This window comes from Ranitomeya imitator, chromosome 5 (genome assembly GCF_032444005.1).
Source record: "Ranitomeya imitator isolate aRanImi1 chromosome 5, aRanImi1.pri, whole genome shotgun sequence".
Classification (NCBI taxonomy): Eukaryota; Metazoa; Chordata; class Amphibia; order Anura; family Dendrobatidae; genus Ranitomeya; species Ranitomeya imitator.
Window position 1 is genome coordinate 631,926,324 of NC_091286.1, and position 17,928 is coordinate 631,944,251.

The 17,928-nt window shown below is 41.1% G+C and overlaps 1 protein-coding gene across 1 annotated transcript; it reads left to right on the forward strand.

Annotated features, from left to right (window-relative positions):
* The first annotated feature begins 6,762 nt into the window (after window positions 1-6,762).
* On the forward strand, window positions 6,763-10,241 carry LRATD1 (LRAT domain containing 1). The gene is made up of 2 exons (XM_069728112.1): window positions 6,763-6,902; window positions 9,236-10,241. The coding sequence occupies exon 2, from the start codon at window positions 9,275-9,277 to the stop codon at window positions 10,094-10,096; it is 822 nt and encodes a 273-aa protein (XP_069584213.1). The 5' UTR covers window positions 6,763-6,902; window positions 9,236-9,274; the 3' UTR covers window positions 10,097-10,241.
* The last annotated feature ends 7,687 nt before the right edge of the window (window positions 10,242-17,928 follow it).

Sequence of the window (17,928 nt, forward strand, 5' to 3'; positions counted from 1 at the left end):
AGTGGCACAAGTCTAGTTGGAAAGTGGCCAGAAGCATGCATATCTCATATTTGTGCTTACATGACTGTCCGCTCTTGCCCCCCGGCAAGGCAGAATCCTAAAAGTGTGCAGTACATGCACTATGAGAACAGTCCCCCGAGGAAGCCCACAGCACGAAACGTGCGTCGGTGCTAAGGTGGACATCTGCATTTAATCACTATGGGTAAGCACTATCTTCAGCACTTTATACCTATGTAGCTACCTTTAATGATCCATGTGCAAACAATGGGTGGAGTATTTGGGAGCAATATGTGGGTTACCATTACATTACATTGCTAATAATCACTAGCTGACATATTTCCCTACTTCCTAAGGTGCACTCAATTCTTGCCCCACTCAGTACTACCCTCTTTGCAATTCACGTAAAGGCTATATGGTGTCCTATAATGCATTTTAGTCCAGATTACTATCCATACACTGTGCCATATCAGATTGCTGTGATTGCCCACCCTTGTCATTCACCAACACTCATCGTTCATTTTGTCTGGCTTATTTTGTTAATAATTTGTAAAAATAAAATTTGCACCTTTTAAAAACAATTTTGTTTCTTTGCTTGTATTAATATTATGGGGCTTTACACTACAGAATTTTTGTAGGATCTCACTGTGAGAATTCAGAAGCCTGCAGTCACATAGATTGTCTGCAGACTTTCATCACAAACCTGAACAAACCCTTTAATTACAAAACGAAGCCTTGCAGAATGCCAGTCCTAACAGCGTGTAATACACTCACTGTCAGGATTCAGCGCTGCTTGCAAGTTTCAGCTGTCATCACTCATATGTAACAATTAGCTTTTCTTCCTGTTTCTCTCAGTCTTTTCACTGAGCATTGAATTAGGAAAAGCAGCTCGTCGGCACATGACAACTGTAGGTGTGTAAATCGCATACAGTATGTGCTTGGGAAGGGGTGCCAAACTGAATTCTTGCTCCGGGTGCTGAAAAACCTAAAAACACCTCTGCCCTGGAGTGATCCTGCATTCTCATTATTACCAATTCACAGGTAAAATCTGTATTCAGTGGAAACAGACTCTGACATTACTGAGATAGGAGACGACAGTTAGTGCTTCTAGAACTCTATGGAGAGACGAGGAGGGAGAAGCTGGAGCCAGACACAGACTTTCTGCTGCAAAAAAAAGGAACATATCATAATCAGAAAACAATCTATTGGTAAAAATCAAGTTTTTACGTTAAACATATTTTAAAATATTTGTCTATGTTGTTTGTCTACTCTGACCACGAGGGCTTGGCTCTCTCCCCTCGGTACCAGCCCGCCATTGCTAGTCTGCTCCCTGTCATTTCTATTTCTGCTTTGTATGTAATTCCTTTTCTTGTGCAGCACTATAGAATCAATGGTGATCTAAAAATAAATAATAATAATAATAATAATAATGTATACAGATATGTATCCAGATATATACAGAAATGTATACACACACACATATATATATATATATATATATATATCTATATATATAATTGTCTAAGGGTTTTTCCGTCTGTCTGTCTGTCTGTCTTTCTGTCTGTCTGTCTGTCTGTCCTGGAAATCCCGGCTCTCTGATTGGTCGAGGCCGCCAGGCCTCGACCAATCAGAGACCGGCACAGCATCGACGTAGAAATCCCGCGTCTCTGATTGGTTGAGGCCTCCAGGCCTCGACCAATCAGCAACGGACACAGCGACGATGATGTCATAAAGGACGTAGACATCTCACGTTTCTGATTCAGCGACGGGCACAGTATCGACGTAGATGTCATAATGGTTGCCATGGCGACGATGATGTCATAAAGGTTGCCTCGACCAATCAGCGACGGGCACAGTGTGCCACGAATTCTGGAATCATCATTGTCCATATACTACGGGGACATGCATATTCTAGAATACCCGATGCGTTAGAATCGGGCCACAATCTAGTATATATATATAAGGTATATATACAGGGTGGAGCGCGGTAATTTGCTTTTTTGCACTGCATGCTGTGGCGGCACTGTCGGTCGAAGAGAGGGGAGAGTGGGTGTGGCTTACAGTGGCTGATGGGAGATTTGTATTCCTCTGCCTTTCAGTTGCCATCATGCAGTGGACACGTGAGGAGAGGTCATTTTGTGTTGAAGCGTATTTTTCAAATGCCCACTCGATCATTGCAGTGCAGCGTGCTTTTCGTTTACAATTCGCTGTTCCTCCACGCGGACGTGTTCCTGGACGGCAATCAATTGTAAATTGGGTGAATGCATTCAGAACAGCAGGGAATGTGTCATGTGTACGAAGGGAACCTGAGAGAAGGATTACAACACCACAAAACATCGAGAGAGTTAGAGCAGCAGTTCTGCAATCTCCGAAACGCTCTGCTCGGAAGCAATCATTTGCTCTTGGCATTTCAAGACGTTCTCTCCACCGGATTCTTCATGATGAACTGAATTTTCACCCGTATAAAATGTGCGTGGTCCAACATTTGTCAGCATGGGACTATTTGACACGGCGGACCTCTTGTGAAGACATGTTAGCAACGATACAAAATATGCGTTACTGGAGTGAAACAAACCCCAGAGAAGTTCACGAGAGACCTCTGCATTCGGACCGCGTCACTGTGTGGTGCGCCATATCACGAGTAGGCATCATTGGTCCTTACTTTTTTCAGGATAATGGTCGTGCCATAACTGTGAACTCCGAACGGTACTTGTCTATGATACAGGATTATTTTCAGCCGGCTCTTGAGGCAATGGAACTAGAGGATACATGGTTCCAACAGGATGGTGCCACTGCACACACAGCGAGGGTTACCATGAATTGTTTGAGGCAAATGTTTCCTGGACGGCTTATCTCTTTGAGGGGAGATGTGAACTGGCCAGCACGCTCACCAGATTTAGCCCCATGCGATTTTTTCCTTTGGGGTTACCTGAAGTCTAAGGTGTATATCAACCGTCCCAACACCTTGGAAGACCTAAGGAACAATATTGAAGCTGGAATTGGCAGAATACCAGTGGACTGTACATATATATATATATATACAGTGGGGCAAAAAAGTATTTAGTCAGTCAGCAATAGTGCAAGTTCCACCACTTAAAAAGATGAGAGGCGTCTGTAATTTACATCATAGGTAGACCTCAACTATGGGAGACAAACTGAGAAAAAAAATCCAGAAAATCACATTGTCTGTTTTTTTATCATTTTTTTTGCATATTATGGTGGAAAATAAGTATTTGGTCAGAAACAAACAATCAAGATTTCTGGCTCTCACAGACCTGTAACTTCTTCTTTAAGAGTCTCCTCTTTCCTCCACTCATTACCTGTAGTAATGGCACCTGTTTAAACTTGTTATCAGTATAAAAAGACACCTGTGCACACCATCAAACAGTCTGACTCCAAACTCCACTATGGTGAAGACCAAAGAGCTGTCAAAGGACACCAGAAACAAAATTGTAGCCCTGCACCAGGCTGGGAAGACTGAATCTGCAATAGCCAACCAGCTTGGAGTGAAGAAATCAACAGTGGGAGCAATAATTAGAAAATGGAAGACATACAAGACCACTGATAATCTCCCTCGATCTGGGGCTCCACGCAAAATCCCACCCCGTGGGGTCAGAATGATCACAAGAACGGTGAGCAAAAATCCCAGAACCACGCGGGGGGACCTAGTGAATGAACTGCAGAGAGCTGGGACCAATGTAACAAGGCCTACCATAAGTAACACACTACGCCACCATGGACTCAGATCCTGCAGTGCCAGACGTGTCCCACTGCTTAAGCCAGTACATGTCCGGGCCCGTCTGAAGTTTGCTAGAGAGCATTTGGATGATCCAGAGGAGTCTTGGGAGAATGTCCTATGGTCTGATGAAACCAAACTGGAACTGTTTGGTAGAAACACAACTTGTCGTGTTTGGAGGAAAAAGAATACTGAGTTGCATCCATCAAACACCATACCTACTGTAAAGCATGGTGGTGGAAACATCATGCTTTGGGGCTGTTTCTCTGGGGCCAGGACGACTGATCCGGGTACATGAAAGAATGAATGGGGCCATGTATCGTGAGATTTTGAGTGCAAACCTCCTTCCATCAGCAAGGGCATTGAATATGAAACGTGGCTGGGTCTTTCAACATGACAATGATCCAAAGCACACTGCCAGGGCAACGAAGGAGTAGCTTCGTAAGAAGCATTTCAAGGTCCTGGAGTGGCCTAGCCAGTCTCCAGATCTCAACCCTATAGAAAACCTTTGGAGGGAGTTGAAAGTCCGTGTTGCCAAGCGAAACGCCAAAAACATCACTGCTCTAGAGGAGATCTGCATGGAGGAATGGGCCAACATACCAACAACAGTGTGTGGCAACCTTGTGAAGACTTACAGAAAACGTTTGACCTCTGTCATTGCCAACAAAGGATATATTACAAAGTATTGAGATGAAATTTTGTTTCTGACCAAATACTTATTTTCCACCATAATATGCAAATAAAATGTTAAAAAAACAGACAATGTGATTTTCTGGATTTTTTTTTCTCAGTTTGTCTCCCATAGTTGAGGTCTACCTATGATGTAAATTACAGACGCCTCTCATCTTTTTAAGTGGTGGAACTTGCACTATTGCTGACTGACTAAATACTTTTTTGCCCCACTGTATATATATATATATATATATATATATATATATATATATACATATAGATGCAAAAAACGTATACAGATAAATATATATATATATATAGATATATATATACAGATATATGATGACTCCTATACAGAAATATACTACATTTATACACACATAGATACAGACATGTACACAGACTCCTATAAGGATATATATATTCCATTTACACATATACATTCAGACATGTATACAGATATATAGAGACACACAAACAGATGTACATGTAGAAATACAAGAATGATATACGGTACTGTATACAGATATATACAGACAGGTATACAGACAGATACTGACATATATACATTACCGACTCCTATACAAATATATATATGAGCTACACGTGTACAGATAGCCACAGACGTGTATACCGATATGCTTGTAGATATTTACAGACATGCACAGACACACAAACAGATATATATGAAAAAATACAAAAGATATATACATACTCATGCACACAGAAATGTATCCAGCCATATACAGATGTGTATACAGCTACACACACACAAGTATACAGCAACTCACAGACTCCTATACAGATATATCCTACATATATACCGTCATGAATGATTCCACGATAGATACAGACACGTTTACAGATACGTACAGACATGTCTAAAGACATATATACAAGTACAGTTCTGTGTAAAAGCTTTAGGCGGGTGTGGAAAAAATGCTACAAAGAAGAAGCAGTGCGGCCGAGCTGATTTAAAGGGAATCTTCACCAGGTTTTTACTACCTCATCTGAGAGCAAAGTGATGCAGGGACAGAGACCCTGATTCAGGCATGTGTCACTAACTGAGCTGCTTGATGTCATTTTGATAAAATCACAGTATTTTCTGCTAAAGTTCTAGCATTTTCCTGTATAACCCCACCCACACAATTGATTGGCAGCTTTCTGCCCAGGGTACAAAGTAAACAGAAAGCATCCAATCAGTGGAGGGGGCGTGGCTGGACTACCTGGCAGCAGGTTTACTAGTCCTCTAACGATAATTTCCAGCTGATAAAACAGTGATTTTATCAAAAAGTACAGCAAGCAGCCTAGTAAGTGACACATCACTGGAATCAGTGTCTCTGTCTCTACATTATGCTGCTCTCAGATTAATTGGCAAATACCTGGTGACAGATTCCTTATAATGTTGGCTTAGTATTATAATGCCACAAGGAAATATACTCTCTCTCTCTATATATATATATATTTATATATTTGTTTTCAATCTAATCTCCCCTACTTCTTGCTTCAAGGTCACAACCTAGGTATCTTCCCGCCCTTTCTCTCAGTGCTCTGTGCACCACACATTTGCCTCCTATTCTCTGGGACTGTGATATAAGTTGTTTTGGGGGGGACAACAGCCCCTATAAATCAATGTAAAATTGTGATCTTTATTTGTTTAGAATTTCTAAGTCACTGTTTATATATATAAGAAAAAAAAATTCTAAATTCTAAAATCTTGTCATTTTTTTCCTGCCTTGGATGCCTCCTAATGGGACAAACCCAGCGGGGATCTGTGCCGAGCTGCCCATAAATAATAAATGCAGACTGGAAGGAGCGCTCCGTCCATTTCTGCCGGCATTGTGTGTGCGCGCGTTTTTTTTTTGTTTTTTTTTAACAAAAGACTCCTGATTATTTACTAAGATGAAAGAAGAAATTGAATGAAGGGGCAGCTGTCAGTGTCGTTCGTCATTGTGCCTGGGAGTGACACGGCTAGTGCCGCCCGCCTGCTCGCCTGCCAGCAGAGAGTTAACAGCCACATCTTAATATCAGGGTATGAAAAAAAAAAAAATGGAGCAAGCTGACATCTGCAAGGTGCAGCAGGGAAGGAGCCAACCTGGAATGAATGAGTTTGTCACTAATCCCTACAGATCAAAGCGAGGTGGGGAGATTTACAAGATGCCCTTCCTTCTGCCCCTGTGATTGACAGCGGCGAGGCACGGGCATTGTTCAGGAGCCTCGCTCAACACCTCCTTGCACTTGGAAGCCAATGAGAGCCGTACTGGGCGGACGCAGAAAAGTCCTAGCCCATTGTAGTTGCACTCACAAGGGCTGCGAGCCCAGTCGCTGCTTCTTCTTGTCGCAGGTTAAGCTCAGCTCTATTATAGGGGGGGATAAAGCTGGCGGAGAAGTGGCCGGGGGGGAAGAATCCCTACACCTCTGCGGCAGCCCATGGAGAGGAAAAGGAATCTGTAGGATTTTTTTTATCCCCCCTTCCTCTGCAGACAGATCCACCAGGGTAAGATTGCATTTCCTTTCCTTAATTGCCATCGCTTATATAGCGCCAACATATTCCGCGGCGCCGTACGGAGACTGTCGCCGTCGCCTTTCTCATTCCTCCGCACGTGCTTTGTTGCAATGAGTATATAACTTTGATTTTTCCTCTGTGGGCTGATAGATTCCCAGGGGCAATGCATCTGCTCCCGGAATTGATCGCCGGTAATAACGACTGTGCGTTGGGAAATAGATCGGATCGGGAACCTCTCCGCGGATTTTCACCCCCTTGACGTTTTGCTCATGCAGTGCGAATACGCGGATATGGCAATGTTGATAGCGGGGGGCCTGACGGCTATTACTGTCGTGACCGGGATACATAGACAGGAAAGTTAAAGTGCGGAGATCAGAAGGAACAATCAGCAGCGGAGGGTGCAGCATCCCCCTAGGGCCAGCTCCGTCTTGTAGCTAGGTAGATCACAGATTCCTTTAAGGAGGGGAGGGAAGGCTGGGCTGCTTCTTTTTTTTTTTTTTCCATATAGGCAAAGTAGACGTTCTTTTCTATGTATGTAGCCCTGTAATAATAAAACAAAGGAGCGTACAAAGTGTAGTATTCCCCTCCAGGGATATAGTCACACAGTGCCCCCCCCCCATGGAAATACAAACCGTGGGCAACAAAGTCAGCAGCGTTTCTTCTAGCTGAACCTTTTCTTGAGATTATATCCAGTCCATAACTTTAGTAGTTGCCATGTTAGACATCGAGGCTCCGGCATTGACGAGAAGCGGAGGATAATGACAATGTAGCGCAGACCTCGTCTTCTTTTCCCTTGGTGGTTGGCATATGTCACCTCCCTGACAGATGCGTTAAATGAACTCCACATTCATTACGGTGCCTGTCGTCAAAACAGGATTTGACCCTATATTTTTACCCTATATATAAGCATTGCTTGACTTTTTTTCCCCCCTTCCTTCTATATATTACAGGCTTCTATATTACGAAGGATGTCAGTGTTATTTTTGCGGATATCTTGACAATAATTATTATTATTTACCGTTCTCTGTTATGTACGTTATGTCCGAGAGATCAAGGCTCCTTTTTGATGTTTTCCATTGATATTTGCTCATTTCTATGACTATCTGTTCCATCCATCGCTCCCCCTCCGCACAGTACCGAACAGTGCTCGGCTGTAGGTTCCCCCCCCCCGGTATCGTGCTGCCCTCGCTTGGGTGCTGATCAAATAACATCTGGAAAACGCCATAAATAACTGCACGGAGACACCAGGCACATGATAGTCTTATTGAACGTGCGTGTTGGGCAGGATGTTCTGCAGCAGCTGGTGTGGTGTGCATGACTTGTCTTTTAGGGTAAGACTACGCGACCGATGATCTCCGTTGCTTCATGTGAATGTGGAAGGAACAAATCGAAAGCTGTTTTGGTTGAAAAAATGTTAAAAAAATTGCGGCAAAATTGCAACTTTACCGCGTTCTTGCATGGATCTGCCAACTATGGATAAATCAGGAATTATTTTCTATATTTGGCCTCAATATCGATAAACAGCTGATAAGGTGATGACATTTAGAATTTTGATCTGTAGTTTTACTTTATTTGGCCAATTTCAGGAAGGCGTCATACGAGTGCGTTTCCGCTTCGGGCCTGGTGTCGTAGATTCTCATGTTCTTCGTTAAAACTACAGTTTTTACCGTAATACGAAGTAGAAATGCAGCCATTGCAGACACTAGTCAGCCTTAAAGAGACAACCTTTCTGTTCCTGGGGCCCAGCTGGCAAACCCGTGGCTGATCAAGGCTATGATCTGTTCTAACCTGTTGCATCTAGCAGTTTATGACTTCTATGAAATGCTGTTGAGCAAAAATCTTACAAAAGGTCAGGCATGTTTACTGGCGTGTACTTTATATCCAAAGCCAGCTTAAAGGGGTAGTCTTGCCTTTAATTATTATCACCTCTCAGTATAAGGCTTAGGCTTAGTGATAGTTTGGGGTGAATCTAACTACTACAGTCCCCACTGGTCACTAGATGGTCACCATGCCTCCTCACCAGCATGTCCACGGTAGAGAGAAGTTGGATAGAGAAATTCGAACCTTGTTTTTTTTTATTATGTGGGAATTGTTATGTAATGATGCATAGATTTTGTGAAACAAGGAAAGTGTTTTGAGTGTTTGGGTCCATCTGATATCTAGGATATTTAGAGTTTAAGGACTAGTGATGTGGAGAGCTTAGTCATTAGTACTTTACTGGGTTGACCATGACCTAATGTGGGCGAATATCTTTGTCTATTTCTATTTTTTAGTAAGAATTAATTCCTCTCGATGGTATACTAATGGTCTTCTTCTCCTTGCAGAACTGGCGTTCCCACTGACATTGCCTCGTCCTGTCATTGATGGGAAATCAACTGGATCGCATCACCCACCTGAATTACAGTGAGCTGCCAACAGGAGACCCTTCTGGGATAGAAAAGGACGAGCTACGAGTTGGGGTGGCCTACTTTTTCTCTGATGAGGAGGAGGACCTGGACGATAGAGGGCAATCTGAGCGATACACTGTGAGGGACCCCAGTCCCAGCGAGTGTGAGGGGCATATTCTACTCAATGAGATTGAGTTTTCTGCCTTTAGTTGCCAGGAATGCATCTTTTCCAAGCTCAGGGGCAGCCAGGATCTCAGTGTCTATCCTATGCAAGGCTTGTTGACCTTTTGCAAACCAGGGGATCTCCTGGAATTGATCTTTATTTGCCCCACTGCAGACCATTCTCTTCCCCCATCACCTCACTGGGCTGTTTACATTGGGCAGGGACAGATTATACACTTGCACCATGGGGAGATCCGCAAAGACAATGTGTTCGAGGTAGGCGGAGGGTGTATGGGCCGGGTGGTTAGTGGTTGGTATCGATATAGACCCCTGACCGCCGAGCTGGTCCTCCAAAACGCATGTGGACACCTTGGCTTACGAAGTGATGAGATCTGCTGGACTAACTCTGAAAGTTTTGCAGCCTGGTGTAGGTTTGGCAACAGAGAATTCAAAGCCGGTGGCGAGGTCCAGTCTGATAACCTCCAGTATTTTTTGAAACTCCATCTGGAAGAGAATAACATTCATACCATGAGGTTTCACAGTCTGGAGGAACTTATACGTGAGAAACGTAATTTGGATGCTAGTGGGAAACTAAGAGTCATCAAAGAACTCTCCATGATGGAGAACAAGGAGTAAGGACAAGTAAGACCTCTCCATGGTGGAGAACTAAGGATGGGGATTGGGATGAAGATACCATTCCCTGATTTGCCAAATGAGGCTGCACCTTTTTTGGACACCTTTTTAAGGATCATGTCAACATTCCTAAAACCAGCATTACACCATAGCCACTATTTACTTTTTTTTTGGCTTTTACGACATGGTTATCACCACGTATTAAAAAACAAAACAAAAAAGCAACAACAAATCCCGAGTATGTTGGCTGTAGTGTTGATGTCTTATTAAGCATTTAGCGACATGCTAAATAAAATTTCAAATTGAAATTTTTATTTTCATGGCTTTACTCCATGACTGTTTAACCACAGAGGCCAATAAATTGAATTTCTCTATTTGCATATTTAGTGTCACTCCTTTACTGTTTCTGTCTTCTCTAATCAATCAGTTTCAATCTTTTTTGTACGTTGGTTATTTATAGCTTTAGTTAACACTTTAATTCCTATTTTGGGGTATTTTTTCCAGGGAAGTCATTACCACATAGCATCTCTGATTCATTTTAAAGAGAGAAGATCAAAATCTTCAATTTTATCTGATTTAGTCCAACTTCATGGATCTTACATTAGAGAAGACCACGTGATAGACTTCTGAGAACCTGTTTTTCTTGAGGACCAAAATCTACTTACCGTACATGGTGCAGTTCATTAGATGTTCTTTGGAGGCATAATTAGCAAAACTTGCACAGTATTTTTCTTTTCATGTTTGGTGTTATATGTGTCCATGAATAGATTTCACTACACATCATCTGCAGAACATGAGCAGATAATAACGAGAACCTGTCTCGTTGAACAGGTCACCTAATCTACAAGAAGGATGAGCTGAACAGATTGGTGTAGCTTTGCCGGAAATGATTTAATATAACCTGTCGTTTATTAATTTCCTGTAAATCCATACTCTTTCTGAGCTTAGGGGTCCAATGGGCGGTCTCCTCTGTGGTTGACGGCTGGCAGGACTATATAGTTTGTCTTTGTTAAGAAACGATTATGCCACCTACCGTACACCATCAGGACCATCATGATCAGAACATGAAAATCCTATCATTAGTTTCATCGCAAATGTGTCCCATATGTACTTTTAATTTTTTCCTTGATTACTTACTCTCAATATGGGATTGCTATTGCTGTTGTTGTTGATCTCCTGTGAGAGAAGAAGGCAGTTGCCTTATATCCTACATCAGAGGCCAGTGGGCATTCATTTTTCTTCTAAAGCAGTCTTCCCCAACTCCGGTCCTCAAGAGCCACCAACAGGTCATGTTTTCAGGATTTCCTTAGTTTTGCAAAGGTGATAATTGCATCACCTGGACAGGCAAGCATTCAATCGCCTGTGCAATACTAAGGAAATCCTGAAAACATGACCTGTTGGTGGCTCTTGAGGACCGGAGTTGGGGAACACTGTTCTAAAGAATAGTCAACCAAACCTTGTAATTCCCTTCTTTGAAATTCCATGGTGTGCGTTTTTTTTTTTTGTTGCTACATTCATACGTGAAGGACTATAATAAGGCAACATTCCCACAATGAGTTTTTGGTGATTTTTTTTACTCTACATATTTTCGGAAAAAAAAATGGAAATAACCTAATTTACTTAATAAGTTCAGAAATGGTGCAGAAACATCAAAAATTCACAAAAAGCTGATCGTTGCCACACACGCCTCATTCACATGTTCAGTATTTGGTCAGTATTTCGCATCAGTATTTGTAAGCCAAAACCAGGAGTGGGTCAAAAATACAGAAGTGGTGACGTGTTACTATTATACTTTTCCTCTGATTGTTCCTCTCCTGGTTTTGGCTTAGAAATACCGATATAAAATACTGACCAAATACTGAACGTGAGAACGTGGCCTGGCAATGTCTCTCTTGACATATGTGTTGGTAAATACTTGCAATCCCTATAAAGAAAGGTGGAAAAAAACTTTTTTTTTAGAAATCTGACCTTCCTTATTAAGTCCTCCAGGAAATATATGAATAAATTGACAATTGGAATTGACCCTTCACTTTGTCCACGGGATGTGTCCATAAACAGTAAGATATTGTCAAGATTGCTTCTAACCCTCATTTTTATGGGCAATCTATATGTAAGATATATTTCAATGATTCTCTTGTCATGTCACAATTTGATATTATGCAGTATAACGCTCATTGGACAATATCAAAGAATGTGAAGACTTGTCAAGGTTCTCCAGTCAGAATGGTAACAACAAATAATCGACTTCTTTATTTCCAGGAGGATTATCTTAGGAACAATAATATATATATTTCTGAGTACTATGATTCCCCTCCAAAAAGATGAAAAGTCTCTAACTGGCGCTATATAAATAAAAATTATTATTATTATTATTATTATTATAGGGAACCTGTCACCTGAATTTGGAGGGACAGGTTTGCGGTCATATGGGCAAGATTGCCTTGCGCAGGCGTGTACTTCGGAGGACACAGCATGAACTTCAACCCAATATTGCGGCCAGCATGCAGCCAGTGGGTAAGGAAAGGGTGAATCAAACACCCGAAAACCCCGCCCATATGACCGCAAACCTGTCCCGCCAAATTCAGGTGACAGGTTCCCTTTAACTATTGCTATAGGCGGCATTAGAGACATTTCTTAATTAAGGTAACAGCTAATCCATGTCCAGTTGTGCTCAAAAGTTTACATACCCCGGCAGAATTTTGGCTTTCTTGGCCTTTTTTCAGAGAATATGAATGATAACACCAAAACTTTTTCTCCACTCATGGTTAGTGGTTGGGTGAAGCCATTTATTGTGAAAACTACTGTGTTTTCTCTTTTTAAATCATAATGACAATCCAAAACCTCCAAATGACCCTGATCAAAAGTTCACATACCACATTTCTTAATACCGTGTATTGCCACCTCTAACATCAATAACAGCTTGAAGTCTTTTGTGGTAGTTACAGATGAGGTTCTTTATTTTCTCAGATGGTAAAGCTGCCCACTCTTCTTGGCAAAAAGCCTCCAGTTCCTGTAAATTCCTGGGCTGTCTAGCATAAACTGCGTGCTTGAGATCTCCCCAGAGTGGCTCAATGATATTGAGGTCAGGAGACTGAGATGGCCACTCCAGAACCTTCATTTTGTTCTGCTGTACTGAACCAAATAGCCTCAAAAGTATGAGGACCATGTTCAACCGCAAAATCTGTAAACTAGCAACAAAAGTCCCCTAACACAGCATAAATAATCAATAATGTCTTTATTGAACATACAAATTTAAAAATGTTTTAAGGAGATAAGAGCAAACTGAAAAAACAGGATGGAAAGAAACATCCATTGGACGGAACATGTATGATCACAGTATCCTGGGTATAAATATACCACGTGTATTACATCCAAGACAAACATATAGGGGTGTATGCACCCCTTCGGAGGAAGACTTTGCCATCGAAATGCATGTCAAGGGATACGTTGGACAGAACTGAACTTTGGGTATTTACATTTATCTGTGGTCTTAACCTTTGCAACTCTAATTAGTTCCCTTGATCTTTGATATGCATGACACTGTCCCTGATTGCCCTTAGGAGATTATGCACTTTATACTCTATTACATGTTTTTTCCTGAGGCCAATCAGGGAGAGAGGAATTCCCAGATACATGTGTGTGATGTATTTTAAATCTGTCTTGAGACTCTTTTGGCTATGAGCACCATGCACTTTATTCTGTATTTACCTATATGCAATATTGAACTGTGCCTCAAGATATTAAATTCTTTATCTTGGATGTAATACACGTGGTATATTTATACCCAGGATACTGTCATCATACATGTTCCATCCAATGTATGTTTCTTTCCATCCTGTTTTTTCAGTTTGCTCTTATCTCCTCATAACATTTTAAAATTTGTATTTTCAATAAAGACATTTTTGTCCTGCTGTAGCCAATGGCAGGTCGACTTGGCCTTGTGTTTTGGATCGTTGTCATGTTGGAACGTCCAATTACGTCCCATGCGCAGCGTCCGGGCTGATGAGTGCAAATTTGCCTCCAGTATCTGCTGATAACGTGCTGCTTTCAGCTTTCCTTCAATTTTGACCAGGTTTCTGTGCCTTTGAGCTCACACATCCCCAAAACATCAGCCATCCACCTCCGTGCTTTACTGTAGGAATGATGTTCCTTTCATCATAGGCCTTGTTGACCAATCTTCAAAAGTAACATTTATGGTTGTGGCCAAAAAGTAAACGTGTGTTCTCATCACTCCAAACGACCTTGTTCCAGAAGTTTTGAGGCTTGTCTCTGTGTTGTTTTGCATATTGTAGGCGAGATACTTTGTGGCATTTGCACAGTAATGGCTTTCTTCTGGCGACTCGACCATGCAGCCTATTTTTCTTCAAGCGCCTCCTTATTGTTCATCTTGAAACAGCCTTACCGCTAGTTTTCAGAGAGTTCTGTATTTTAGCTGATGTTATTTGTGGGTTTTTCTTTGCATCCGAACAATTTTCCTGGCAGATGTGGACAACATTTCTGTTGGTCTACCTGACCGTGGTTTGTTTTTACAGAGCCGCTGATTTTCCATTTTTTAATTACAGTTTGAATGCTAATGACTGGCATTATCAATTCCTTGGATATCTTTTTGTATCCCTTTCCTGTTTTATACAGTTCAACTATTTTCCCGTAGATCCATTGACAATTCTTTTGCTTTCCCCATTACTCACAATCTAGAAATGTCAGTGGCTGGATGAAAGATGCAAGAGTCTGTCTGGATCCCAGCAACTCATTCAGCTTTTATGCACACACTGATTACAAGCAAACAGGGCACAGGTGAGGATGTCACCTTTAGTAGCCATTCAAACCAATTTGTGTCAACTTCTGTGCATGTTATCAGGCCAAAATCACCAGGGTATGTGAACTTTTGATCAGGGTCATTTGGATGTTTTGGGTGGTCATTATGATTTTAAAAGACAAAACACAGTAGTTTAACAATAAATTACTTCACCCAACCACTAACCATGAGTGGAGATAAAGTTTTGGTGCTATCATTCATATTCTCTGAAAAAAAGGCCAAGAAAGCAAAAATTCTGCCGGGGCGTGTAAACGTTTGAGCAGAACTGTACCTGTTTCCAGGCAATATTGCCTTTAAGACTCATTTTGCCATTTGAATTTCTAAGCACAAAGGAATTATGCTCCAGAATGGTTATAATATATGATATAATATATAAATAAGTTTGTATTTATATGAGAAATGTCTATTTAGTTCATGCAGTTTAGTTCATAAGATGAAAATTACTCGAGGAATGACTATGGTCTTATTTTGACCCACTGAAAATAGTTAACACTTAAAGGGAATCTGTCAGCGGGTTTTTGCTATGTAATCTGAGAGTTGCATGATGTTGGAGCTGAGACCCTGATTCCAGTGATGTGTCACTTGCTAGGCTGTGTGTTGCTGTTTCAATAAAATCAGTCATTAACCAGCAGGATTTTCAGTTGAGGCCTAGTTGCCTCCTAGTCCATCTCCGCCCACACCACTGATTCGCAGCTTTGTGTCAAAGTACACTGTACACAGCAAGCTGCCAATCAGTGGTGTGAGCGGAGGTGTACACAGCTCAGCATTCTGAGCTCTGCTAGATCTTCAGCAGAGAAAATAATGTTTGTATAAAAAAAAGTCAAGGGACACCGCACTGGAATCAGGGTCTCTATCATGCTGCAAATGAAATTCACTTTAAATGCTACTATTGCATCAAGTAATAATTATACATTCTCAGTACTTTCTTAGTAATGTATCTGTTTGTAAAGATTTGATGGAAAAAATGAAATATTGGTACTTTTGGAGACCTAAAATGCATCATTGCCTTATCCCTTATTCTTGTTTTTCTTAATACAATCGTACATTGAAATGTGAGGACTTATTTAGATGGCCATAATGCAGTTTTAGTATCCGTACTCTGACTGCAGTACTTCATACAGTCTCCTCTAAATCTGTTGAGCTATCTCAAAGTGAGGTCATATTTCCAGCTACGGTATTATTTATTTGCTGTACGGCACTCTGCATGCATGATACGGTAGTTTTGTCCATTCTTTTAATACTATAGCATTGAATGGTGATATTGATTAGGCATGGGAAGTTTGCCTACAAGTAAGGGTCCTGCATACATATTTTGTCAAGGGATCTTTAACAATTTTACCTCTACAGTCTATTTCTGCAGATTTAAATACTTTGTTGGAAAACTGTGCTTTTTTTTTTTTTTTTTTACTTTGTGGCTGTAGTTTCAAATATCCCCAGGGCATTGCCACTATATGGAGTTTGCATATGTTTCCTTGATTTTCTGTCAATAATGAATCAATGGTTTTAGCAGAGTTCACTTTGTCACTTTAATTGGGGCTGCAGTTGTGTTTAAAAGACATCTGTCAGCACAAAATGACTGTTCAAGCCAAGCACAGACTGACAGTCCACCTTCCCACCTACTTATTACTCATCTTTCTCTGGCTGCTAAAAAAGACAGATCAAACAATCAAAGGACAGGAGGGTAGAAATAGACGTGGGAAGATGCACTGAACTGTTAGGCCAAGCTAAAGGTGTACCGCGCTCCTGTGCTTGGTTTGATAAGTAATTTTGTGCTAAGAGAATCAATTTATAAAGTTGTTTCTGGCAGACACTACATGTGTGTGGATCATGGTCTGTGATACTATATTACCCTACAACTGCCCTTTTAATCTAAAGAAGCACTCCTCCTCCTCCTCCTTCCATCAAAGCTGTTATCCTCCTAATATATTGCAGTCATCATATTATACAACACTGTATACTGACAATTGCTTATTTTGCCTTTCTACCCAGTGAATTCTTCTCTTAACTACAATTCTACATCATGTCGAAGTCCCTGGCAGGAGGGAGGAGCGAAGCAGCTGGATCAGGAGTCAAAGAGGAGGTGGAGCCGCGATGTCAGAGACTTTGTAGTGATGTAGAATTGTAGTTTTAATGATGACTCATGCAGGGAAAAGACGCTTCCTTTTTCTACATAGAGCAGGGAAAAGAGAAGAATTAGGTGAATAAAAAAGCAGCATGAGCAGTTGTAAGTACACAGCATGATATGATGACTGCAATATATTAAGAATTTAATATTGTATAAATGAATATCACACCAAGAAACACATGGGCTACTTGGACAATAAACAAGTCTGTAGGAACCTGTTCACACACCACCAAGACACTTGAAGACACAAAAGAGCACAGCGAGGTCAAAAATACTCTCTTGCAAAAAAAAATCACAGTAATAAGCAAGTGCTAGTCAAAAGATGGAAAAAACAGGGTATTTAGTTGATACTTTTTTTGCAAAAAAATGTATACTAAGCTTCTCCACCAATCGTCAAGGTATACCCATAATAGAGCAGTCCTACCTAATGTATATAATCCCTATCTGATGTATTTCAAAACCTGATCATCTGTATAGTACCTGTTTTTTTTTTTACAACAGAGTATTTTTGACCTCACTGTGCTCTTTTGTGTCTTCGAATATCACACCAAGAATAGAAGCAAAAATGAAAGTTTTTTCAATTCTTTTAACTTTCTTCCCTCATATCCCCTACCAGAAAAAACGTTTTACCCCACAGAATGAAGTATAGAAATGTTACGGTAATGTACCCTTTGTCAGGCTTTGAATAGGGTATGTGTGGCATGTCTTCCTTGGACAAAAAAGTGCAAAAAATCCACTTGTACCAGTACATGAAGGGATGGAATTTACTATTGCCAATAGGAGAAGGATCCCAGTGGTACAACGTGCAGTGGATCTACAGTAATGCGGTGTGATCCATTTTTTGCAATATATTGAGAGGATAAAAACTTTGATGGGAGGAAGAGGAGGAGGAGG